The sequence below is a fragment of the Mucor mucedo genome, assembly GCF_025094135.1.
Source record: "Mucor mucedo strain NRRL 3635 chromosome Unknown EV154scaffold_14, whole genome shotgun sequence".
NCBI classification, from domain to species: domain Eukaryota; kingdom Fungi; phylum Mucoromycota; class Mucoromycetes; order Mucorales; family Mucoraceae; genus Mucor; species Mucor mucedo.
The window spans coordinates 232,571-255,394 of record NW_026252298.1 but is presented as its reverse complement, the minus strand read 5'-3'; the positions used below and the strand labels follow the sequence as shown (position 1 = coordinate 255,394).

General features: G+C 35.7%; 7 protein-coding genes across 7 annotated transcripts; 2 read left to right on the top strand and 5 right to left on the bottom strand.

Annotated features, from left to right (window-relative positions):
• Positions 1 to 2,214: 2,214 nt before the first annotated feature.
• Positions 2,215 to 4,242, bottom strand: EV154DRAFT_497249 (uncharacterized protein). Its single transcript, XM_051600246.1, has 8 exons — positions 4,056 to 4,242; positions 3,930 to 3,985; positions 3,665 to 3,851; positions 3,370 to 3,592; positions 3,122 to 3,292; positions 2,989 to 3,062; positions 2,922 to 2,962; positions 2,215 to 2,860 (listed from the first exon to the last, which is right to left on the bottom strand). Exons 1-8 carry the CDS (start codon positions 4,225 to 4,227, stop codon positions 2,264 to 2,266), a joined length of 1,521 nt encoding a protein of 506 aa, XP_051461279.1. The 5' UTR covers positions 4,228 to 4,242; the 3' UTR covers positions 2,215 to 2,263.
• Positions 4,243 to 4,298: 56 nt separating this feature from the next.
• EV154DRAFT_599684 (STE like transcription factor-domain-containing protein) lies at positions 4,299 to 7,157 on the bottom strand. The gene is made up of 2 exons (XM_051607128.1): positions 6,274 to 7,157; positions 4,299 to 6,212 (listed from the first exon to the last, which is right to left on the bottom strand). Exons 1-2 carry the CDS (start codon positions 7,013 to 7,015, stop codon positions 4,588 to 4,590), a joined length of 2,367 nt encoding a protein of 788 aa, XP_051461278.1. The 5' UTR covers positions 7,016 to 7,157; the 3' UTR covers positions 4,299 to 4,587.
• A 706-nt stretch (positions 7,158 to 7,863) lies between these two features.
• EV154DRAFT_477969 (kinase-like domain-containing protein) lies at positions 7,864 to 10,387 on the top strand (the record flags this gene model as incomplete). The annotated part of the gene is made up of 9 exons (XM_051598147.1): positions 7,864 to 7,983; positions 8,052 to 8,216; positions 8,288 to 8,371; positions 8,432 to 8,752; positions 8,929 to 9,235; positions 9,300 to 9,363; positions 9,429 to 9,885; positions 9,965 to 10,225; positions 10,316 to 10,387. 9 exons carry the CDS (start codon positions 7,864 to 7,866, stop codon positions 10,385 to 10,387), a joined length of 1,851 nt encoding a protein of 616 aa, XP_051461277.1.
• Positions 10,388 to 10,463: 76 nt separating this feature from the next.
• On the bottom strand, positions 10,464 to 11,948 carry EV154DRAFT_497243 (uncharacterized protein). Its single transcript, XM_051600245.1, has one exon. The coding sequence runs from the start codon at positions 11,699 to 11,701 to the stop codon at positions 10,634 to 10,636; it is 1,068 nt and encodes a 355-aa protein (XP_051461276.1). The 5' UTR covers positions 11,702 to 11,948; the 3' UTR covers positions 10,464 to 10,633.
• Positions 11,949 to 18,133: 6,185 nt separating this feature from the next.
• On the top strand, positions 18,134 to 19,937 carry EV154DRAFT_497235 (Rad9-domain-containing protein). Its single transcript, XM_051600244.1, has 5 exons — positions 18,134 to 18,324; positions 18,378 to 18,904; positions 18,953 to 19,121; positions 19,179 to 19,794; positions 19,859 to 19,937. The coding sequence occupies exons 2-5, from the start codon at positions 18,589 to 18,591 to the stop codon at positions 19,886 to 19,888; spliced, it is 1,131 nt and encodes a 376-aa protein (XP_051461275.1). The 5' UTR covers positions 18,134 to 18,324; positions 18,378 to 18,588; the 3' UTR covers positions 19,889 to 19,937.
• Positions 19,938 to 21,634, bottom strand: EV154DRAFT_497231 (S-adenosyl-L-methionine-dependent methyltransferase). Its single transcript, XM_051600243.1, has 6 exons — positions 21,174 to 21,634; positions 21,099 to 21,111; positions 20,953 to 21,040; positions 20,609 to 20,902; positions 20,362 to 20,550; positions 19,938 to 20,300 (listed from the first exon to the last, which is right to left on the bottom strand). The coding sequence occupies exons 1-6, from the start codon at positions 21,614 to 21,616 to the stop codon at positions 20,107 to 20,109; spliced, it is 1,221 nt and encodes a 406-aa protein (XP_051461274.1). The 5' UTR covers positions 21,617 to 21,634; the 3' UTR covers positions 19,938 to 20,106.
• EV154DRAFT_497226 (uncharacterized protein) lies at positions 21,635 to 22,757 on the bottom strand. The gene is made up of 2 exons (XM_051600242.1): positions 22,181 to 22,757; positions 21,635 to 22,125 (listed from the first exon to the last, which is right to left on the bottom strand). The coding sequence occupies exons 1-2, from the start codon at positions 22,731 to 22,733 to the stop codon at positions 21,719 to 21,721; spliced, it is 960 nt and encodes a 319-aa protein (XP_051461273.1). The 5' UTR covers positions 22,734 to 22,757; the 3' UTR covers positions 21,635 to 21,718.
• Positions 22,758 to 22,824: the final 67 nt, after the last annotated feature.

Genomic DNA, 22,824 nt, shown 5'->3' with positions numbered 1-22,824 from the left:
TCACAAAAAGGACACTCTTTATTACTGACATATAACATGTCTGCTGAAAACAATGACACAGTTAGTGCATCGCGTGACACGGCGTATCATACCCAATTTTAAAGAGATAAATATTTTCTTGTTAAAACTAGCTCATTCAACTAGTCGCAATGTTTACTTAAATCTCACCCATTTTAGCTAAATATTAGTTGTACACATATCTACTCAATTTTTAGCACTACATGTTTATGTCAACGCTACTATATCATGGATACAGTTTAAGTGATGATACACGGAATACCGTCGTAACAACCCAAATTTATATCTTGCTGTAACAAAAAAATAAAAGGGTTATGACCATACTCAAAAGTTCGTGTTAGACTTATATCGAATTCTTGATTTTCATGATGTAGAATCGGAACAGTTTCTCTTACCAGAGCGAATGGAGCATAAATCGATACATAAATCGTTGAAGTACTCTTTTGACTTACTTTAACTAAAAGCATCTAATACACTGCTATTAAATTAAGGAATGATTTAAGAAGAATTATTAAATAACTCAGATATAAGCAAGTAAAAGATTTATTGCGTAATGATTTGCGTTTTAGAGTACATACGTGCTTATAACTAGATTGAACAGCACAGATACTTCTTATTAGCTTTTATATCCATATTTCATTTTGCACAACCCCTCCCCCTCCCCTTGGTTTCGTTACATAAGCTTGGCCTGCCTTTAAGAAACTTTTTAAAACATTCTGTTGGGTTGTTTTTTTAATTACATCAGAGCGATAAATAAATAATAGGTGTATGAGCGTCTTTTATTGTTCAATAAATAAAATGATTTATCGCCAAAAAATGATTTGAAAAGGATATAAAAGGGCATTTAATTATGCTGGGATGATGAATGCCCCGCACATTTAGACGCATCATAGGCGAGTGATACGGGTTACTATAATTTAGGTTAATTGACTAGTCGAAGCACACAGTACGTACATAAGATTTTATAGTGTGGCAAACTTTAAGTCACAAGATAAAAACAAGGTTTTAAAACTTTAAATACGTAGAGCCCGCTTTTACCCATGTGCCATTACATCGCTTCACAGCATATATCTTTTATTTGATGGGCCCTGCCATCAATTATTATACATTGAATTATGGATAATCCCCTTTTCAGTTTGTTTGCTTTTGTTTTTAGCGCGAAGGATTTTATTCTTTTGTTGTTTTCTACTAAATACTTTGCATGATTTCGAAAATAGAGGACCAGGTCAGTGAATAGAAGGGAAAAAAAAGCTCATGTATTCCTTTGTGTAGCTACATAATTCTGATCTAAAATGCCGTTGTTCTAAATAGAGAGACAAGAACAAATTTAAAAAAGAAAAATCTAAATTACAATTTATCCCATATACTTGTTTTTTGTAAATTAAGAGTAAATGAAAGAATGAGGATTCTAAACGAATGAAAAAGTATATTTTTGCACATATCTTTTTTAGAATGATGACAGCCGGTTGTAATTTCTATTCGATACCTTATTCGGCGTAGCTTTTTATATATGTATACATCCTGTATGCGCGCGCTACAAGACTTTTTCGTTATACCTAGCATAAGCTGTCGATAAAAAAAAATGCAAATTCAAGATAGATTAGAAATGGTTTACAGCATGAGACCATGGTATGCTCAAATGACAAGGCAAATGGATGATTACCACTAAAGTACTTATTTTACACTATTCGTATGCTGTATGACAGGGCATGCAATACCCAACCTTTAATATATGAAAGCCTACAGAGCCGTCATAATCAGCTTTTATAAACACTTGAGCCTGCCACATGTTTTAAACTATAGAGTTAATTAGAAGTTATTCGTCTGATGGGTTTTTTTCTATTTTTAGTTCCAATTGGGTTTGTAAACTAGGTGGCCCAAACAAGACCAACTTTTTTTTTGCACAAAACGAGGCCAAGTCTTGTTGCGAAAAAGAAACAACTAAAATCGTTTAAAAAAGTGTCAGGCCAGAAGGTGGCACGTGTCACTAGAGTAAAACGAGTTTCAAACGCAAGTTTGAACATTGTAATGAAAGTTAGATTAGTACATTGTATAGCAATGGGGGGAGTTTATGAGAGGTTGCATAAAAGGTCAACATTTTTCAGGTGGCGCTTGAAGGGGTGGAGCGGTTAGACTTACAATGATGTCGATACTATCGTGCTTACGAGATTGAAAATATGGAATGCATGTAAAATGTAAAATGTAAGAATAGTGTTTTATTATTTATCTAAAGAGAAAAAATCTATTAGGTGAAAAATTGGCGATTGAAGGAAGGCTTTTCATCACAACCAGTGACGTATTGATATGATTCAGGGCGGTGACAATAAGAGATGTTTGCCAAACAAGCGACGATGGTGGTCGCAACAGATTTTCCTTCGAACCAAGCACCATGTAAAAAGCCATAATAATCAGCAGACATGGCCTCACCTGCAAACCACAGAGTATTTTTCAATGGGGCACGCATATTCAGGTGATGCTTCTTCAGTGCACCAATAGGCCAATTTGAGTAAGATCCCCGAAATAAAGGATGTTGATGCCATCGAGGAATTAGGATGTCTGTCGGTTCCTCTACTTTGCCAAACATGTTGTGAAGTACATGCATGATTTCTTTTAAAACTTGAGTGTTTGTCATTCGCTCAATGCGTTGTGATTCCATATCTGTGGTCGTTACCATTAATATATTATCTGTTGCTTCTGCTTCTGCTTCTGTTGCTGTTGATGCTGACGCTGATGCTGCTGATGCTGTTTGTTGTTGTTGGAACAAATAACCTGGTGCATTCAAGTTTTGCCACACGGTATAATAACCGCCATGTTGTGTCACATTATTGGCATAAAGCGCAAACTGTTCAAGAGAGGTTAAATTAATATATTTTTTTTTTGTTTATGTTAAATTTTTTTTTTACCTGCCAATCTGCCCAAAATTTTGTCTTGAATCTTAAAAAATCTTTGTATAGGTGGTCATATGAAAACTTAATAATGCTTCACGTTTCCATTCTGGAAAAGTAGGTTCAAATGTAACCGCGTCACTTTGTAATACACCAAGCCTGTTTTTTTGATTTCTTTGAGTTCAGGATAGTAATAGTAACACGAAAAAAATATTTACGAAAATGTGCAGATTGCATATTCGGCTTCTATTGTATCTCCGTTAGCGGTAAATACTGTCACATTATGGTCATTGTAAATGACCTTTGTAACCAGCGTGTTAAGCATGAGACGAGGGTCGTCTAAGTCCAAAAATATCTTGCTTTCTTCTTTTATAATGTGATTGAATCCTCTTTTTTTTAAAAAAAGCAGAATGATGTGAGTGTAATTCCGAAGAATAGAGTCAAAAGCTTTTATCTAATAATTTACCTATTGTCTACCACAAATTCATTACCAAATGGATATGTTCCGGTCACTGTATCCCCCGTTCCCGTAGCATATTCCAAAGAACACATTTCTGCAGGCTCAGAGAACTCCCAATCAATATTAAAGTATTCGATAGCAGCTTTTAAAGGAGTATTTGGTTTCCATCCAAGCAAACTGAGGGCCGATCGGCTTGATAAATCGACCTGTTGTCGCTTCATCCTTTGCTCTAGGAAACATAAAAAAATACGGGCATTTGTTTTTTGGGATGAATAATTGAGACGTTTTTTGTTTTAATTACCTGCATAATTCACCAATTTTATTTTAATTGATTCAAATTCATCGTAAACAAACGTCCCTTGATGCTGGTCTTTTAATTTGCCTTGCTCATCATCAAAAAAAGCTAAATTGGTTTTGTCGTTGGGCACAGTTTTCAAGCCGTGTTGTAAAGCCAGCCTATAGATTGGATTTTGGCCTTTACCATAAATCTAGATTTTTGTTGTTGTTGCTTTCGTTTTAGCTAGGGCAGATATAGATATTTAGAGATGACAATTTCCAATTTTTACCCAATTTGCGCCTAATTCAACCTTGCTATTTCCGAATTGTTCATGTTGAACTCTGCCTGTTGAAGAAAAGAAATGTAAATATAGAAGAAGCGTAGTGTGTGTGTGTACACAAGTTGATTACTAAACCTCCAACAAAGGATTGTGCATCCAAAATAATGAAATCGTTCAACTTTAAATCGGTCAGGGTTTTAGCGGCCGAGATACCGGCTGCACCTGCACCTAATATAACCACCTTTGTTTTAATATGCCTTGCTTCTGCTAGTAATAGTAAACTGATGAAGATGAGTGATTTGTACATATAAATTGAATTTATCTAGGGGGGGAAAGGAAAAAAAAAGAAGGGTTCAAATGATTAGGGTTTTATATAATGGAAGAATCATGTGGTTTTATAGATCATGGGGAGAGATTTTTTTTATTTTTTATTTTTTATTTTACTGCCAAAATAAATATTATGGGGGGAGAAAGAACATATTAAAATTACTACTAATAAGATAAGAGAGGGAAAAAAACGGCGTATAAAAAGGGGTGGTGGGGGGAGGGAGGGCGTATATATATAAAGATCTAATAGGGAAAACATAAAGAGTCATAGAAAGCATAAAACGAATAAATAAGTTGGGGGATAAGTCATAAATGTTGTTGTTGGATTTTTTGTTTATATTTAGGCGCCAAAAACGATATTCATATCAGGTGATGTAATAAAAGGAGTGAATTGTTGATCAACATAAGGTGCATAATATTCAGTTGGAGTTAATAGCATAGAGACGTCTTCTACAAATTGATATTCATCTACTTGTTGATTCATAATTTGTTGTTGTAACATGTCTTGTTGATGAGGATGGTTGGTAAATGGATGAATGGGTTTGAATGGTGAGAGTAATGTCATGTTGTTATTGAATTTTAAGTCATATTGAAGTGTGGAGCAAGGTGAGGAAGCGGACGAGGATGAAAAATCATCTTCAGATCGTACAATATTTGAAATCAGGCTTGAATCATACATATCATTTTGCTGTTGTTGTTGCTGTTGTTGCTGATAAAATGAAGTATTGACAGTCGAGGAATCCGTGGTATTTAATGAGTTTGTGCTACGGCTGGGCTGTTGAATATCCGTCATATCGAAATCCAAATCCAGCATTGGACTGAGCGTGCTGCAGCGACTACTACTGTTACTGGCACTTCCATTACGAGAAACAACACCAGTCGACCAACCAGAAGAACGAGAGCTATCGAATGAATGGCGTGGGGAGGAATAAAATGTGTCACCATTGCTATTATTATTATTGCCATTTTGGTGATTTAGTACTTGACGTCGTTGAAATGCAAGGTTATAATTATTGCGTTGATCATCAGGTGAGGAAGAATCATCATCATTATTGTCACCACCACCACCATTATTATTAAAAGAGGCATGATGATGATCAAATTCATGCTCACGACGATGATGTAAAGCCAGATTTTCGGAACGAGGGAAATGCTTACCACACAAGTTACAGACAAAAGAAGATGAATGAAGGGCTGCCATGTGACGATCAAGATGATCTGCTCTCTTAAACAATCTTCCACAGGTAGGCAATGGGCATGCATAGTCAGCAGAAGACGAAGTCGAAGAAGTAGACCAGTTGGGCACATTTGTGTGTTGAATCATTTGCATGGTGGTAGGTTGAATAATTTGATTGGGAGCAAAACCAGCTTTGACAGCAGCCATAGCTAATCGGCTACTATGACTATTGATGGTGGGTTGAGTCGAGGGAGTACGTAAATGACATTTTTCATGGCGGCGGATACGCTCGGGTCCACCACTTGTTGATGTAATTAGAGCGGAAGAAGAAACGGATGCAGCACGACGTCTACGTTGTTTGTAAGTGGGAGAACCATCAAACAAGCTGAGATTGCCGAATATAGTCTTTGTCTTCTTGATGGCGTTTGAATCAAGGGATTTGGAAGGTAATACATTGTGAGAAATCATGCTGTTGGAAGAAGTGTTGCTTTGGCTGGATAAAGAACAGGTGATTTCTAACTGATCTACACCATGCGAAATGGGATCCAAATAATCATCTTTCGTTAATGAATCTGTACGACTGTGGCGTGATGGTTTATTGGCACTGAAAAAAGAGCCATGACTCATTCTATGGTGCTTTTGTTGCATGAGCTGGAAATGCTGTTGCTGTCCTAGGTTAGCAGGTACTGAATTCACACGAGATCGTTTTGCTTGAGAAGCAGCTCTCTCAAGTCTTGATTGCGAAGCAGACCAAGGTGTCGATCCATTAGACCAATTATTGTCGGCGACTGAAAATAAGAGAGAATATTAGTTAATAAAGTAAGGGGGCGTAAAATAACAAATAATTACCATGGTTCAGGGAGAGACTGGTATTTGGCATGGGACCATTACCCATATCTTGTTCGATGGCTTGAGCAGTTGCAGCAGCAGATTGTGACATGCTTTTTCTTAATTGATCGAACAATTCTTGAGTCGAATCAAGAGAGAAGGAAGTAGCGGGTTCAGCCACAGAAATGGTTGTTGGTTCCATACCCATTTTTTCACGCTTTAAATCACGTTCGAGAGCATCCAGAAATAATCTGTCATGAGGCACAGAATACCAAAAGAATACTTTTTGCTTTTTTTGTGTTCTTATGCAATTATTCTTATACAACATGTCTAATAATTCGGACTTAGGTTCTTCCAGTTGAGCATCATGTCCAGGCTTTAAATTTCGCAAGTCACTGAAAATGCCTTCTTCAAATTTCTTTGCGTTGGAAACCGGTCTTCCGAATGCATGAAAACGAAATGTGAGTGATCGAACAATATCTGTACCCGTAATGAAAAATAAATCATTCCAAAGTACACAAGATACACTTTCTCCGCCTGGCAAAACAAATCGTTTTAACGGCTGATTCGCCTCCCATTGTTGGATCGCCGTGGCGAAAAACAGCTTCAAATCATCAATCTGCGCTAATCGACTGGATGTATTGTGATTGGATGGTGGTGGAATTCCATAACTGGACGCGATATCGGATTTTTCTTCCAACTGCTGCTGTTGTTGCTGCTGTTGTTGTTGTTGCTTTTTACTATACGTATGAGTTTTAATCATTTCTGATTGGTTGCTTTTTGAAGGTTTTTTTTTTTTTATTATTATTATTTATTATCTTTTTTTGTTGTTTAAAAGAAAAAGAAAGAAAGAAAAGAAATAAAAGAAAAAAAAAGGGAGACTATACAATTTTGGCGAAATGCGCATCAATATATTTATATATATATTGAAAAAAAAAAAAAAAAAAAAAAAAAAGGGGGGGAAAGCCAAAGAGGGGGAGTTTATATCAATAGGTGCATGTAAACAAAACTGCCAAATTTAACCAATCAACGATTGTTTATTGAGGAAGAGATTATTTATTTAAAAAAGCATGATTTATAGTAGATGCAATGTATGGGTGATAATATTAGAGGTCATTGCCACATCCTTCTTTCTTCTCTCGTACACCCTGCATTATAATTTTTTTTTTTTTTTTTTTTTTTTTTTTTTTTTTTTTTTTTTTTTGAAAAAGAACAATCCCGGAACTTGATCCGGTCGCCATTACCCCATCTTTGCCTAAAAAATAAATAAAAAAAAGTAGGTTATCACCACTTACCAAACATGACTACCTGGTAACCATGACCACGCATCATCTCGTAGCCATGGTAGTAACCACGTTATCATTTTATCCATCAAAAACTTAATTTCCCCTGACTGAAGTGGAGAGAGAAAGACATCCCTTCTCTCCTCCTCCCCCCACCCCTTTCTTTTTTTGTCTTAAAAAAAAAGCCCCTGTACTGCTTTCAAATTACTCTTACACCCTCCTCATTAAAAAGTTTTCTCCTCTCTCTCTCTCTCTCTCTCTCTCTCTTTCTTCTTTTTCTTCTTTTTCGTTTTTTTTCTTTACATAATTTTTGTGCTATTGGGTAAATATGGCGGAGATTAAAATCGATGGTTACCTACAAGTAAAAGAAGATGGTTTGAGGGCTTGGATATGGTCCAAGCGTTATGTTGTTCTGCGTGAACAAACCATTACTTTTCATCGAAATGAAGTAAAACTCTATTTTTTATATGTAATAAATTCTTAATCATTGCATCTAATGAAAAGGAATATGTGTAGCAAACCGGACAGTGCGTAGCGCTTGTCTTTTTAAAACATATTACTACCGTGACTCGTTCAGAGTTAAAAACGCATTGCTTCGAATTAGGCACGAAGCAAAAATCCTATTACATTGCTTGTCGTAATGATGAAGAACTTTATTCATGGATGGGCGAAATATACGATGTAATACCCCTCTCCCTTTGATGCTGGATTTATTTTACCGTAATAACACCTTTTTATTTAAACTTTCCCAGAGGTCTCCTTTAGGTGCTTCAGGTCCGACTAACTTTGTTCATAAAGTGCATGTAGGCTTTGACCCTATTACTGGAGCATTTACGGTATAGTCCCATTCATAAGTGAGTAAAAAAGAAAAAAACTAACTATTTGAATGATGATAGGGGCTACCGGATCAATGGAATGCATTATTAAAAGGCTCAAAAATCACACCTGAGGATGCAGCCAAGAACCCACAAGCTGTATTGGAGGCACTGGAATTTTATACAGAGCAAACAAGGAGAGAGAAAACCAACTATGATAATAAAACAGATGAAAAGAAAATGAAGCCAAGTCGGTCTACACCTTCACCTAGACACATCCGAGAGCCTCCTCCAAGGCCGCCTGTGGTGACAGAAGTGCCTTTACCTCCTGTAGATTTAAATTTGGTAAAGGGGATGGATAAAGATGTGCAACTAATGATGGAGAAACTTAAAATACAACAGGTATGATATATACGAGAGAGAGAGATAGAAAATATGTGTGTATGAAGTGATTGTATAGTAATAATTTTCGTTTAGACTAATGAGGCAGAAAGACTGAAATCAGAGGTTTAAATTATATATGATGATTTATTTATAACATGCCTAATCATTTTATTTATTTTTAATACATATAATAGCCTAAACAAACAGAACCTAATATACCTACGCCTTGTATTGTCAGTGGCTCACTTCCTAGAAAAATTACGGCCGCTAATAACAAAAGGTTACCTGATCGGATCGAACGTAGCACACGATTTGAAAGGGAAAAAGAAAGGCTCAAGGAGGCTGCAGCTGCATTAGATCGTGATTCAAAGAAAGACACCATACCCAATCCTCAACCACAAGTATCTACTCCTGTACCTTCATCCATAATTCATGAAAAGAAGTCAAAAAAAGATCAAAGAATAAGCACAATGTCTGAATCTCAAATCATGGAAAGATTAAGTAAGTTGTTTTTATCATTTGCATGATTTTTTTATCTTTTTAGTGTATTCACCGAATTAAATAGGAGCCGTGGTCACAAGTGGTGATCCTAATCTGTTATACAAGAGAACAAAACGTATTGGTCAAGGGTAAATAATAACAAATAAATATCAATTAAAAAAGTAATAATAATGACACAAAAACTTTTTTTTAGTGCGTCCGGTTCTGTTTATTTAGCAACTCACATTGCCACCAATGCCAAAGTGGCCGTCAAGCAAATGGACCTGGCCAAACAATCTCGACTCGATTTGATCGTGAATGAAATCATGATCATGAAGGAATCTCACCACGACAATATTGTCAATTTCTTGGACTCGTTTCTTGTGCGCGGTGATTTGTGGGTCGTCATGGAATACATGGAGGGAGGTGCTTTAACCGATGTCATTGAGAATAACAATTCCATGACCGAACAGCAAATCGCTACTGTTTGTTTCGAAACTGCAAAAGGATTGGACCATTTGCACTCACAAAATATCATTCACCGTGATATCAAGTCAGACAACGTTTTGTTGAATTTCCATGGCCAAGTCAAAATCAGTGATTTTGGTTATTGCGCTAAATTAACAGACCAGCGAAATAAGAGAGCGACCATGGTGGGAACACCTTACTGGGTAAGTTGACTATGCAGTATGTATTTCATTGTACTTTATTTTGTGTAATTGATATCATTGTCACTGGTAAAAATTTTAGATGGCACCTGAAATTGTAAAACAAAAGGAATATGGCGCGAAAGTAGATATTTGGTCATTGGGTATCATGGCGATTGAGATGATTGAGAATGAGCCACCTTATTTAGACGAGGAGCCGTTAAAGGCGCTTTATTTGATTGCAACCAATGGCACGCCTTCACTGAAAAATCCAGATAAGCTCTCCAGAGAACTCAAGAGCTATCTTGCTGTATGTCTCTGTGTAGATGTCAAGTCTCGCGCAACTGCTTCTGAGTTATTAGGCGTAAGTTAAAAATATCTTCATGAGAACAAAAAAAAAAAAAGAAAAAAAAAAGGAAAGAGAACACGTACACTTACTTTATTTTCTTATTAGCACGAGTTTCTTAATAAAGCAGGACCAGTAGATATCTTTTTGCCATCTCTATTAAAGTTTAAGAAGAAATAAATACTAGTTAGGCAAGAGCGCGGCTTTACCTTATTAATTCTCCATGCGTAAAAATGTGTCTGTAGTAAAAAGGGCGTTTTTTTTTATGTTTTTAAAGGGTATTTTATTTTTTTTAGTTTTTTTTGTAGTGATATAAAGAAAAAGAAGGGTATATATATATAAAATAAACAAACGATAGATAATAGTAATAAAAGGGAAAAGTACAGTTATGATACAAAAGTCGCCACAATTGCACGCGCACATCATCTAACGTTTAGTGGTGGTGGTGGCTGATCTCTTTCTCTTAGATGAATTAGAAGATTCTTGGCCACCATTTAACAAATCCTGTTGTAAAGCTTGAGAGCAAGTAGCATCTACTTTCCAGTGTCTTTTCAACGCATCGCTTCTAGCAAAGCTTCGATGGCAAAAGTTGCATCCGTGAGGTTTCAACCCACTGTGTTGAAGTTCGTGTCGCTTTAAGTCGTGAGGTCTTGCGAATTTCCAGTTACAGGGCTTGTAATTACAGCTATAAGGCCGCTCATGTGTATGCGTTCTCATGTGCGATTTAAGATTGTAAGGTCTTGTAAAGAATTTGTTACAGTTGGGTTCAGTGCATGGGAAAATATGATTGCTACTGTTCTTATTCAGGTGATGGTAATTGTTTGCTTGTTTAGATGGAAAATAATTGGTTCCTTGTTGTTGTTGTTGTTGTTGTTCGTATTTGACACGCTGTAATGAGGAGTAGTTTTCTTGTTGATGATATTGTTGATGGAATCCTGTAGCATCATTTCCAGTAGATGTAGTTCTCATGCTGGATGAAGCATACGGATAGTATCCGAATGAGGATTGAAAGGCGCTTTCAGCTGAAATGATGGGTGTCATATAGTATGAGGTAGAAGGATTGAGAGAATATGAGACTTCCATAGTATTAACACCTTGATAGAAATTTTGTTGATTATAGAAAGGGTGTGATAAAACCTTGTCTTGTTGTTGTGTTTCAGGTTGAATCAACAAAGGCATCAAAAGCTGCTGAGGATAAAGCGCCTGAGGAGTAACCAATGATGAGGTGTTGACAGTGGGTGCTGCGGAAGTGATACCACCATAGATAATTGTATCTTCAAATGTTTGACATTCCAATTCGGAAGTATCAGACACAGAAGATGAGCAAGCCGAAGAGCAATCTTCTCTAGAATAAACACGAGCGTCTAAGAAATCATTCTGATTTGAAAGAGGTGGAGAAAAGTAACAATCAGCGGTGTATGGAGACAGATCAGGTACTCTACCCATATACACATTATTTGATGATGTAGTATTATTACAATTCCAGTTATTCATGTTTGATTATTATAAGAGATAAGAAGCTAAAGAACAAGAAAGAAGCGGAGAAGAAGAAAAAACCTGTACCTTATATACGAAAAACACCTAGAATAAGAACAATTCTATAATAGGTAAGACGTTTTGTTACCGATATTTGTCTCTTGTAAAAAATCTAGCTCACAGGTATCTCTTTTAGGACTCATTTTGTCGGCAACTATAAAAGAATTAAGACGTTTTGAGGCTCACGTGTAATAAGAAATTCAAGATATTGTACCTACCGTGCTACCTTGGACTAAATTTAGCGATATTCGTAACATGGAGTTTTAGATATCGGCCTCCTCGTTTATTATTATTATTATTGGGCAAACGTAAAAATATTAACGTATCATTGATGCATGAATAGTCATAAAAAAAAAAAAAAAAAAAAAAAAAAAAAAAAATGGTATACCGATCCATGTGTATGCAAAGTTTTATGCTGCCTTTTTTTTCTTAGGATAAATATATAGACTTTTCCTACATGTTTGTGGCGTGTCTTGATGAAGATTATGACAAGATGCCTATGTCTCACATTTATATTTAGGGGTTTTATTATTTAGTCATTTTAGTCATTATAAAAATCCAGTATTCAGACACACAATAGGTTGTGACACACACTTGATGTATGATGTAGTTATTTCAATTAACGATAGTATCAAGAAGCAATTTACACAGATGACAAGCGAATAATGCGGCTGATGCCATAGTGAAGGCAGAAAGAACAAAAATTAAAGATCATTCTTTTCTTATTTTTTTTTTTTTTTTTTTTTGTATTATTTTAATGCGTTGCGACATAGTTTTTCTATACTAATTCTGAGGGGTGCAGAAAGATTTGAGAAGTTTTCTTCTTATTTTAACGTTCTAGACATGTAAAGTAAGATGTATTACGTATCACAATAATATTACAAACAACAAAACGTTTGTTTTCATCCCTTTGAATTTTTCTCTTTCTAGAAAACTTGTGAAAAAAAAGTCGCTTACATTTTTTTTACTTTGTTTTAGTCCATAATTCGGTGATTTGTACGGCACTGAGAAAAAGTAAAATAGATTTGTTAGAAGCTACGTTTTTGAACAAGTGAGGGTCCATGTACCCCGGTACTCGGACACAAGAGACTAAATAGACTTCGTTTGTTCTCTTCTATATTAAGTAGTGTTTTAAACCAGAACATATGTCGAATATCAGTTTCAATAGCATTGATGATATACAAATACTTTTCTTGTTAGTTACTGTTTTCTACCTTTTCTGATTAATTTACACGAGTTTCAGGAGGTGGATAACAAAAAATAAAAAGACCCGTTTGAGAAGAAGCTTCACCACCCCCTTTTGAGATCATCTACTGCTCCGTATAATTTAAACATTTTAAGGATTCTAACCATTAGAGATAGAGAGATCTTCATCACGGATAAAACTAATCCCTTGCCAAATCAAGCATTGCTGATGGTGACACAGGTCCTCTGACTGTTAACCATCAATCATCCGTTAAAAGACTAATATTTGTTTAGAAGAAGCTTGGTTGGCTGTATTCTTCTTTTTGGGACTTCTTTTTCTCTTTTTTTTTTTATGTTTATTTCACAAGATGGGTCATTTTTAATGGTACAAATTTGGCTTCAAAAAAAAAAAAAAAAAAAAAAAAAATTGCCGTTATTGAATAGAGCGAAATAAACATCTAAAAGCGGTATCTCACTTGTATTTACACGCATTTGAGGTATACCCGGTAAATGATAACGGATCTAAAAATACTTTTTATCTTTCCAAATCGATACAACATGGGAAGACAGAAAATTAACTATTAATTGGATCGACATGTTTAGATCCTTTATAGATTGCTTGATCTTGTTTAAATATACGAGCAAGATTTCGCATGGGCTCTCTCTCTCTCTTCCCCTCTTTTTTTTCACATTAAACTACAAGAATATGTCTCGTGGCTGATCACATAGAATGCATGGTGGGGTAATGTACAATGGGAAACGGCCACAGTTTCCTCATTGGGGTGATATAAAAATAGAGGCTTTTTTATTCTTTTTCATCGCGTGGCATAGCCTGTATTTTTATTGCAAGATCAATAGAATACATAGAACAGTGACGAAAAAAAAATTGCTGATATCTCAGCTTACAGACATATCCAAAAATAAAATAAAACATTATGCTAAGCAAATGGAGAGCTGCAGCTTTTATTATGATAAATAATACGCGTTTTAAATTTGGGTTTTTTCTGTATGTTTGGTCAACATAATTACAAGCTGAGCCCGCGTACACTCTGTGAAGCGACTAAATATTTTTTGAGACTTTACAAATACCTATTCATATTAACTACTATCATTACCAACAATAGGCAACGAATTTGTAATGTTTTTTTTGGAAATACTGTCAATTAAAAACCAATACAACGGCACCTTTATCATTGGCCCAATATTATTAGGCAAAATGAGTTCATAGTGTTACAATTCTTCTTCAACATGCGTAATAAGTAGTCAATATTGCTTCCTGTAATTATTGTTGTGTATCACCAAAATGGTTATTTTTAACATAGAGAGGATAAAAAAAAAGTGCTGCTGAGCCCTGGGTTTGTCTTGGCTGCAACTGAAACCAATTTAACCACAAATTACAATCATGGAAAGATAAACAATACGCCTTGTTTTTTTGTGGCTGCTATATTTGTTGTAGAATGGCTGAAATTCAGCCAAGAGTACCTCTAAAATTCTTTTGTCGTTAGAACAATAGGTACTTTAAAGCTCTTGTGCTACACTTCAGAAAACCCTAACCGCAGACAGATACCGGTATCTATGTGGTACAATTGTTTTCAAATATGGTTCTAAAAATATAACACATTTTTTTCTTGTAAACTACTGACTTATATTTGATCTTACAGTTTCTGTTAATGAGTCAAAAATAAACAAAAGTAGACAATGGAACAATTTAACATCTAAATGAAGCGAAAATGATCCACGTTTTATCTATTATTACTAAAACAATCTTATTGTTAGATCATCCCGATTGTTTTTTTATCTACCCCCGCAGCATCGATCATCAATAGAATTTTTGTACCAGGTAAAAATGTTGATGAGGGTAATTCACTAATATTGGTGCGACAGTAATAATAGAAAAGCATGACATCTTGTGAACGTGGTAAAAAGAATTGTAAAAGAATGGGTTGGAAATTTTTGTAGTATTATCTATCTATACACCCCTCCCCCTTTACAATCGCATTTTTTTTTATTTTGGCCACGATTTTTACTACATTAATTCTTGATAATAAAACTACTTTCCGCAAGAAACTATCGTAAATTCCAGGATCAATTGATTATCTTTTGACTGAAACCTTTCCTTAAGATAGGTCAAGTCCTTTAATGATTTTCCATTGGAGCTTCTCTTTTGTCTTATTTCTATGCAAAATACCTTAAAAAAGACAGAATTAACTTAACTTTAAAGATCTCATCAAGATTTTTGTTTTCACTTGTAGAAGATGGATACTGTGTAAAACTATCTTGTTTTTTTTGGCTCAGAAACATGACCATAAATATTTAGACATTTGACCAATAAACAGCCTAGTTACAGCACACACATTCCACATTTATCCCAGATGCCTACAAGACTATTAAATGTTACTGAATTAAAAACAACTTGCCAATGTGCAACTTATCTTTTCTCTTATATACAAAATTTACAGACTTTATTAACCTCCTAATCACTGGTACATCGAGTGCCTGCATCTACATCAAAAACGTCACACTTTCGAATTGTGGATGAGTTTTTAAATCGATAATCGTTATAAGAATACAGAAGTCCATTTCATCGATAATGATAATGCCAAAAAATTGATATTAAATCGAAAAAATGAGTGTCTTATTTACATCATTTGATAAGCTGGATCTAAATGTATACATCACTGTCAGACTTTCAAGTACTGATGGATTCATTTAAGTCGAAAAATACAAATTTTATTGATCAGACAGTGTTATGTGGAAGATTTTTTACCCTAATGTGTTATATGTATTTGATAAATATGCACAACTACCCCAGTTATTCTCAAAATTTGACAGATTGTCTATACCTCTACCGCCGATACTCTTTAAATTTTTCCAACAGCATCCACACAAGGCCATTGACAATATAAACGTTTTACAATTGAGCAAGACAAATTGATACTCTTGAGATAGAAACCCGGGAGCAGATAGCATAAATTTAGGGCTACTTGGTATCAGTTATTTCTAATTGATCTTGATCTAGGATAATTCTAGGCACACCGAAATCGGGCTTTAAAGCACATTTCTTACGTAATATATTCATTTTTGGTGCGCGAAAGTAGTGCACCGAGCTATTACATAATATTTTCATTTTATGTGCTGCGGAATAGGTACGTCAAGCGAAGCAGATTGTATTTATGTCTTACTTAAATACAATAAGGCCTTCTTAAATAAAAATTACGGGTCTTACCTTTAAATTCATTTGCAATTTTATAAGATTGACACGTATAATTAGTTTCACATAAATAAGGCTATTCCTTCATAGCATGCTTATGATAAAGATTAACAATTGGCAATAAACATTTTATTGTTCGGCTACTTTGTTTTCACCAAACTGCTATTAAGCTAAGAAGATGTCATTTATTTTTAGTGTTGATCCGACAGTAACGAATACCATGTTATGCTTTCTTCCATTCTCATCGGTATTGGAACGCGAATGCACCATAATAGCAAAAGTACTACTTACGATTCCAAAGATTTCGACCATTCGCAATTACTTTATTCTGTAACTTCAAACACGTCCATTTTTTATAGTAAAAGTAGGATTAAAATTTAAAGAAAGGAACTCCTTGAGCAAAGTACTGTTGCTTACAAAATATAGTACCGCATACCCAAAATGAATATATTACGTAATAGTTTTGTGCACTACACTCGCGCACCAAAAATGAATATATTACGTAATAAATATGTTGTAGGCCCGATTTCGGTGCCTAGAATTTCCCACTTAAAATAAGGGAAAAGGAGTCTCTCCTTTACTTAAATGGACACGTCCATCATACGGTATGCTCACTATAATTAAGGATCCGGTTTGCTATCTACTGGAATGCATTTAAACCTGGAAAGAAAAATAAAAATAAAAATAAAACACAATGTAAATTAAATATATTTATGAAACATGCATGTGGCTTAAGGGTCAAACCAAATTACAAATAAGCTTTTAACTGGTATTTAAAGCAATTAAGTATCATACGTATCGAAGGAGCTTTATAAAAAGTCTAAAAAATCGTTCTATAATCAAAAAGCGACAAATGATGAGACTCAATACAAAGTTGGCTTTATGTGCGACAATGAATGACATGGTATAAAGAAAAGCAGTATTTTGGCTCTGGCATGGTACATTAAATCTGCCATCAATTGTAATAGCACTGCTCAGTACAAAGATAACTTGGTGCTAAAAAGACTACAAAGAAGCAACGATACCTGTACTAATCTAGTTTATAAAAAAGCAATTTTGTCTAAAGCAATATCTGCCAGAAATAATTTAAGCCTTGATGCTAGGTACAGAAATGGTTACATTGAAAAGCTTAAAAAACTAAAGGGAAGACATGTTCTCTACCCATGTCATCCAGACATAAAACTCGTGTTGATAGTCAGTACTATACGAGTTTCAATTATGAATATGGTGCTCATAGAACTGAGAAGGATTGCACAATGGCTCTATAATGGTATAAGAAGTCGGCTACTGACGCCCAAACCGTCGTAGTCCTATTCTTTTTTAATAATATTAATGTAAGCTACTCAAAGAAGTCCCACGCAACCACTGACGTTATATACTTGTTCTGCCAGCCAAGGTAATTCTGAGACTCAGATAGACATTGGGTTGATGCATCTCAAAAGACTTGGCAGTGATAAGGAGCACAGAGAAGCAAAATATTGGATTGAAAAGCTAATGAAAATAATAATAGTACTTGAGCTTGGTGTTATATTGACACCATTTTCCATAAGGAACTTAGTGTTTAATATAATTTCGAAATCGCGTAAGAGATTACGTGAACAAGGAGGCGAAGAGTCGTAACCCGTTGGAGTTAGCTAAATCACAAGGACCAATGGAACTTATTATAAAGAGTTTTTCCCTGCAACGAACGAACGAGAAGAAAAACCAAGAAGCTTCTTACAAGTTGAAGAACACAATAAGAATTAGCAAAAGACAAAACTACAGAAGACGAAACTGTAGGTGATGAGACAGTTGAAGTAGGAGAAGCCAGGCAGAAGCATACAATGTTTCTATTTGTTTACTACTTTCGTCAAGCTTCAGCGCTTCAATTTCAATTTTAATAAAGTTATCCATTTTTTCTTGAACGACCACTCGTGTTCCTGGCCCAGTGAATGACTGCCATTAAACTTTTAAAGTTTTCCCGCATCCAAATACGGCTTTTAATTTTTATCTTTCTTTATTTTACAACGCAATTGACAACATGGAATTCCATGCCGACTTACCTGTAGAATACTTTAAAGGTAGAAAGTTCAACAATGCCTATGTGGCGCGAGCAAAAATGTAACAATTCATAGTTTTTACTACGATAATCGATCTTTTTTTACAATTCAATGAGCTCGTCAACATTGATATTCGCAACAATCAGGTATTTATACACAATAGCCCAAGGATCGTCTCGGCGTTAATCTTGTTTGATAGTTGATCATGTCTGCAATAAATCACTCCAGAACAGCACAGGCTCTTGTTCGGTTCTCGCCAAAGTTTTTTAAAAACTACAAATTGCTGCGAAAAGGTTCAGAGGAAACAGCAATTCGATGCACAGTAGTCAACCAGGTGAATGAATCTCGAGTTTTTTTTTAATCCTTTCTAACCACAACCAAAGAGTTTGAATAGTATCCTAAAGAAAAATATGGCTAATATAGCGTCAATAAATACGTGCCATTTATCCATAATTCAAGGTAGTGCAGGTGGCGAAGGACAAGCGACCTCCCAAATGGCTATGCAACTGAACTACACCAAAAATTTAAAAAAGACAAACACGTTTACATACACTGATGGTGACAGTATATCAGCACTCTACAGCGCTGATAACTTGCATCATTTTGTCATGAGTGCCGAACTTATCAAAGATTGTTTTTCTCGATTCGATCCAAGAGTCTCGGATATTTTGTTGAAATGCACTCCTCATAGTATCACTGTATCTACATACACTGACCCGAACAAAAGTAATTAGCATATGGCTTCAGTTAATTGCTCTTACTTATATTTAATAGATATCAGATCATCTAGATACGCTTACACAATCGATTCTGGTCGTTGCTCAGAATATTCGGTGATTGATGCTGTTAAAATCGTATGCAATTTAAAAGAATTTCACGCAGTTGTGGATTTTATGGATCATATGGACACACCAATACATGCAAGTTTTGAGGACGTAGGCAAGTAAGTATTTGTTTATTTTTCGGGGTAGGTCTAAATATTAAATGACGCTATTGCTAGGCCGATTTTGTTTACGTACAGGATTGAGTCGAAAGTGATGCTTGATGTGGCACTCATGTCACAGATGGATGAAACCGAAAATAATGAGAGCATCCCGACACAATCTGTACAAATACCAAACATCAGAGAGCCAGTCTCATCCCGACCATTTGGTCACTCCTATAATCCGACACAATCATCACAGCCATCAAGAGACCGACATAGGGATATAAGTAGTTTGACTACTGCTCCTCCAGAAACCCCTTATAACTCACTATCGGAATCACCTGAGCTACCTAGCAGACCAGATCCGCCAAGAACTGATATACATAATACGGTGTCCGTAGAATCAATGCCATCACTGGATTCATTACATCATCAGCCAAACGAGCAACGGACCACGCGACAAGTTGCAGAACCGGGATCTGCTTCTCAGAGACTTACAACTTTACAGATGCTACGAGAAAAAAAAAGACAATCCATGTATCAAGATACACAAATGGAGATGGGGAGTCCGATTTATGACCGTACCAGAAATACCACACCAGAATCAAGATCATCTCTTGATTTGGAAGATTCTGCACCTTATATTAAAGAAGAAGGCTCTTCTAGGATCAGTTATAGGCGCGGTAAAAAGGTATGTTATCATTTAAAATTTTGGTCTTCAGGATTTTATTTTATTTTAATGTGCGTGTAAACAGAGACCTTGTATCAATGAGGATAGCGATTGAAGCATCAGCAAATTCTGTTTTTGCTGGCGACTGCCGACTATATAAAAATTAATAAAATTTGCTCTTTTTTTTTTCTTTTTTTTCTCGTGTTGTGTGTCTTGACAGTTTATATAGCTTCGGATTTGAACTGATTACAATTATGTGCATATATGGTATGTATTATATTAAGTCGTATGTAAAAAATGTGGTAAGTAAAGGAGTGTGTTATTTGTGCGTAATCATGATGGTTTCTGGGCGGAGAAATATAAACTGCGAATGTACGTTTTATAATCTTCACATTCATCTAAAGCTCTTGTCATAACATGTGCATATTCTTTTTCCGACACATTATTGAATTTACATAACCAGCGTTTAGCTTCTCTGAGGCCGCGCTCGGTAAAATCCTTTTGTAAATAACCCGTTTCTTTTGATTCTAAGAATGTGACACATCAATAAGGTTATAGGATGTACAACGTGGCATCCGGATCACAAACCTTTGTCTTCTGGCCATTCTCCAAGCGGTAATTCCTTGTACTCATGTTGTATATTGATAAAGCCCGAATCTTTTAGAAGTGAACCTAATTGGTTGTTTGTGTTACGATCAAGTTTGATCGCCTCATAAAAGATATCCGCCCAACCTTCCAGAATGGAGAGATAAGGGCCCACTGATTTATAATTGGTGTCTACATGACTAATGTTAACAAGATAGCCCTTATCATTTCATACATGAAAATACTTTACCCTGTTCATAGATCTCAATGTATCCACCGGGCTTTAAAATGCGTAAGACTTCCTCAAATAAATTAGTCCATTTGCTCACTGGACAATTGACAAGCCAGACATCTCTCATGACAATATAATCTACTTGGTTATTTTCGATTACGTTCAAGCCTGTTTCTCCTTGATGAATCATGGCATTTTGAAAAGAGAAGTTCTTGACAGATGTGTTCAAACTAGCAACAGTAGCGGATTCATAATCTATGCCGATAACCTTTGAATTTGGAAACTCTATTGCTAGTTCAATATCCCAAGCAGCTTACGACAATAATTAGCTTATGATGTAATTACACTGAAATCATATTTACCGGTAGTACAGCACCAGTCAATAATGAGTGTAGGATCTACTAAAGGAATTCTGTAATTACTTCCCCAGATACGTTTTAATAAATAATGCTACAAAATGATAGTGAGATGTTGTTACACTTGAATGGTATAATTTAAGATACACTACCTGTCTGTGTCGCCTAATAACTCAATATTAATTTCATATTTTTATTTCAAAGCCCCCTTTGCTCGTTTCCCTTACCTGTCACGATCTTTAATCCTTTCAGGACTTGTTTCGCACAGCAGGTATAATTCCTTTAACATCATTTCACTTGAATAAGCACGTGCCATCTCATTTTCAGACATATGCGTGTTTAAAGTAGAATATGAGTTACTAGAAGTATGCATACTCTCGACCTGCGACGAGTTGTTACTTAAAAGTGTCATTTGGCTATCTGTGTATTTATCTATCGATGGTGCTTCAAAAGTGGGCTGTGACACAGCATGTAAACTATTTAACGTGGACTCCTCAAATGGTTGTTGGACAAGGCTCACAGACTTTTTATGTCTGTTGGTTGTCTTAAACCGGTTTATAATACCAGCTTTACTGCTGTTCAAAGACACAGTAGAGTTAAATGGCGTTAAGGTTGTTCGACATTTACTTGATTTTGTCCCCTGTTTTTCTCGGCTTGGATTGTTTCCCATTAATAAAAAGAAAAAAAGATAGAGAAAAAGGTGTAGATAAACAAAATACACTGAGGTCACATTTATTTCATGGTTTGACAGCAAAATATATTTAAACTGCGCCTAGTCTATTTTGTCTAATGTCTTCTCTGGTGCGGTCAAATCATCAGCAGATGGATGGCTTTTGACGTCATTGGATGGAGGGTCTGTAACTACCGTTAGCATGTAGGCAGCCGCGGCTTGAGCGATGCCGTAACCAAGGATACCAACAATTGGAAGTCTAATGATAATGTATGCAATGGCAGAGAAACCAAATAAAACATCCTTACGTCCACTAAACCAAGCTCTCTTTTCCCGATGACTCATGCGCATTCGAACAAAATAGGGAGCGAGTAATTCTCGCATCAATGATCTCATACCGATTAAAGCTCGAATCAGTTTCATGGTTGCCCAACGAGGTAAAAAGAAGAAGCAGATACCAACAGCGATACCTTGAGTTTTACCTAAGGCCATGTAAGAAGTGTAGGCACCTGGCATAATAAGTGTTAGAATTGCTGTTTTTTAACGAATTAACCTGTTTCTTACCAGCAAGAGGAAAAACGAATCGACCGACATATGGCAAAAACGATAAAATCAGTAACACCATACCAATTCGCACTTTTTTCCAACTTCTCCACATGTATTCCTTCATATCCACCCAGTAATTTCTCTTGAATTTTTGTTTGGCCAACACAGAAGCATAAGGTGCCCGATTAGGCTCAGTAGAATCCAGAAAACGTAAGGATTCCATAAATAAATCGTCCAAGGGCTTGGGATATATATAACGCATAAATAATAATGATAAAAGAGGAACTGAGGCGACCAGTTCACGAACAAAACGATTGGCTGACTCTAATGCATCATCCGCTTGTGAAGCCTTCGTACTTGAAGAAAACCACAGTACAAAACGCACCACATGAATAGGGATCGCAACTAGAAGGTTGGTTAATCCCAACAGAATGAACGAAACAATAGAAAGGTATATAAAGATCTTGAGAAAACGTTGTTTGCGAATATTCGGGTTTTGAAGCACAAGGGCAACGCCTTGCACAGCATAGACTGCACCTTCTTGCAGCCCTTTTATTGTCCACCTTGCCATTTAGAAAATAAAATAAAATTAAAAAGAAACACACGATTTTTCAAACACGGACTTCTTGGCAACCTTTTTAAGGACTGTGAAATATAATACA

Bases quoted from the DNA above. Each gene is read 5' to 3' on its own strand.
- EV154DRAFT_497249 (XM_051600246.1), bottom strand. From the start codon at position 4,227: ATGTACAAATCACTCATCTTCATCAGTTTACTATTACTAGCAGAAGCA. The intron at 3,986-4,055 runs GTTTAGTAATCA...TTTCTTCAACAG, and splicing joins TGCACAATCCTTTGTTGGAG to GCAGAGTTCAACATGAACAA. The intron at 3,063-3,121 runs GTAAATATTTTT...TCAAAAAAACAG, and splicing joins TATGCAATCTGCACATTTTC to GCTTGGTGTATTACAAAGTG.
- EV154DRAFT_599684 (XM_051607128.1), bottom strand. From the start codon at position 7,015: ATGATTAAAACTCATACGTATAGTAAAAAGCAACAACAACAACAGCAG. The intron at 6,213-6,273 runs GTAATTATTTGT...TCTTATTTTCAG, and splicing joins CAGTCTCTCCCTGAACCATG to TCGCCGACAATAATTGGTCT.
- EV154DRAFT_497243 (XM_051600245.1), bottom strand. From the start codon at position 11,701: ATGAATAACTGGAATTGTAATAATACTACATCATCAAATAATGTGTAT.
- EV154DRAFT_497235 (XM_051600244.1), top strand. From the start codon at position 18,589: ATGGCTAATATAGCGTCAATAAATACGTGCCATTTATCCATAATTCAA. The intron at 18,905-18,952 runs GTAATTAGCATA...TATATTTAATAG, and splicing joins ATACACTGACCCGAACAAAA to ATATCAGATCATCTAGATAC. The intron at 19,122-19,178 runs GTAAGTATTTGT...CGCTATTGCTAG, and splicing joins AGTTTTGAGGACGTAGGCAA to GCCGATTTTGTTTACGTACA.
- EV154DRAFT_497231 (XM_051600243.1), bottom strand. From the start codon at position 21,616: ATGGGAAACAATCCAAGCCGAGAAAAACAGGGGACAAAATCAAGTAAA. The intron at 20,903-20,952 runs GTAAATATGATT...TATTGTCGTAAG, and splicing joins TGACTGGTGCTGTACTACCG to CTGCTTGGGATATTGAACTA. The intron at 20,301-20,361 runs GTTTGTGATCCG...TCACATTCTTAG, and splicing joins AGAATGGCCAGAAGACAAAG to AATCAAAAGAAACGGGTTAT.
- EV154DRAFT_497226 (XM_051600242.1), bottom strand. From the start codon at position 22,733: ATGGCAAGGTGGACAATAAAAGGGCTGCAAGAAGGTGCAGTCTATGCT. The intron at 22,126-22,180 runs GTAAGAAACAGG...TTATTATGCCAG, and splicing joins ATTCGTTTTTCCTCTTGCTG to GTGCCTACACTTCTTACATG.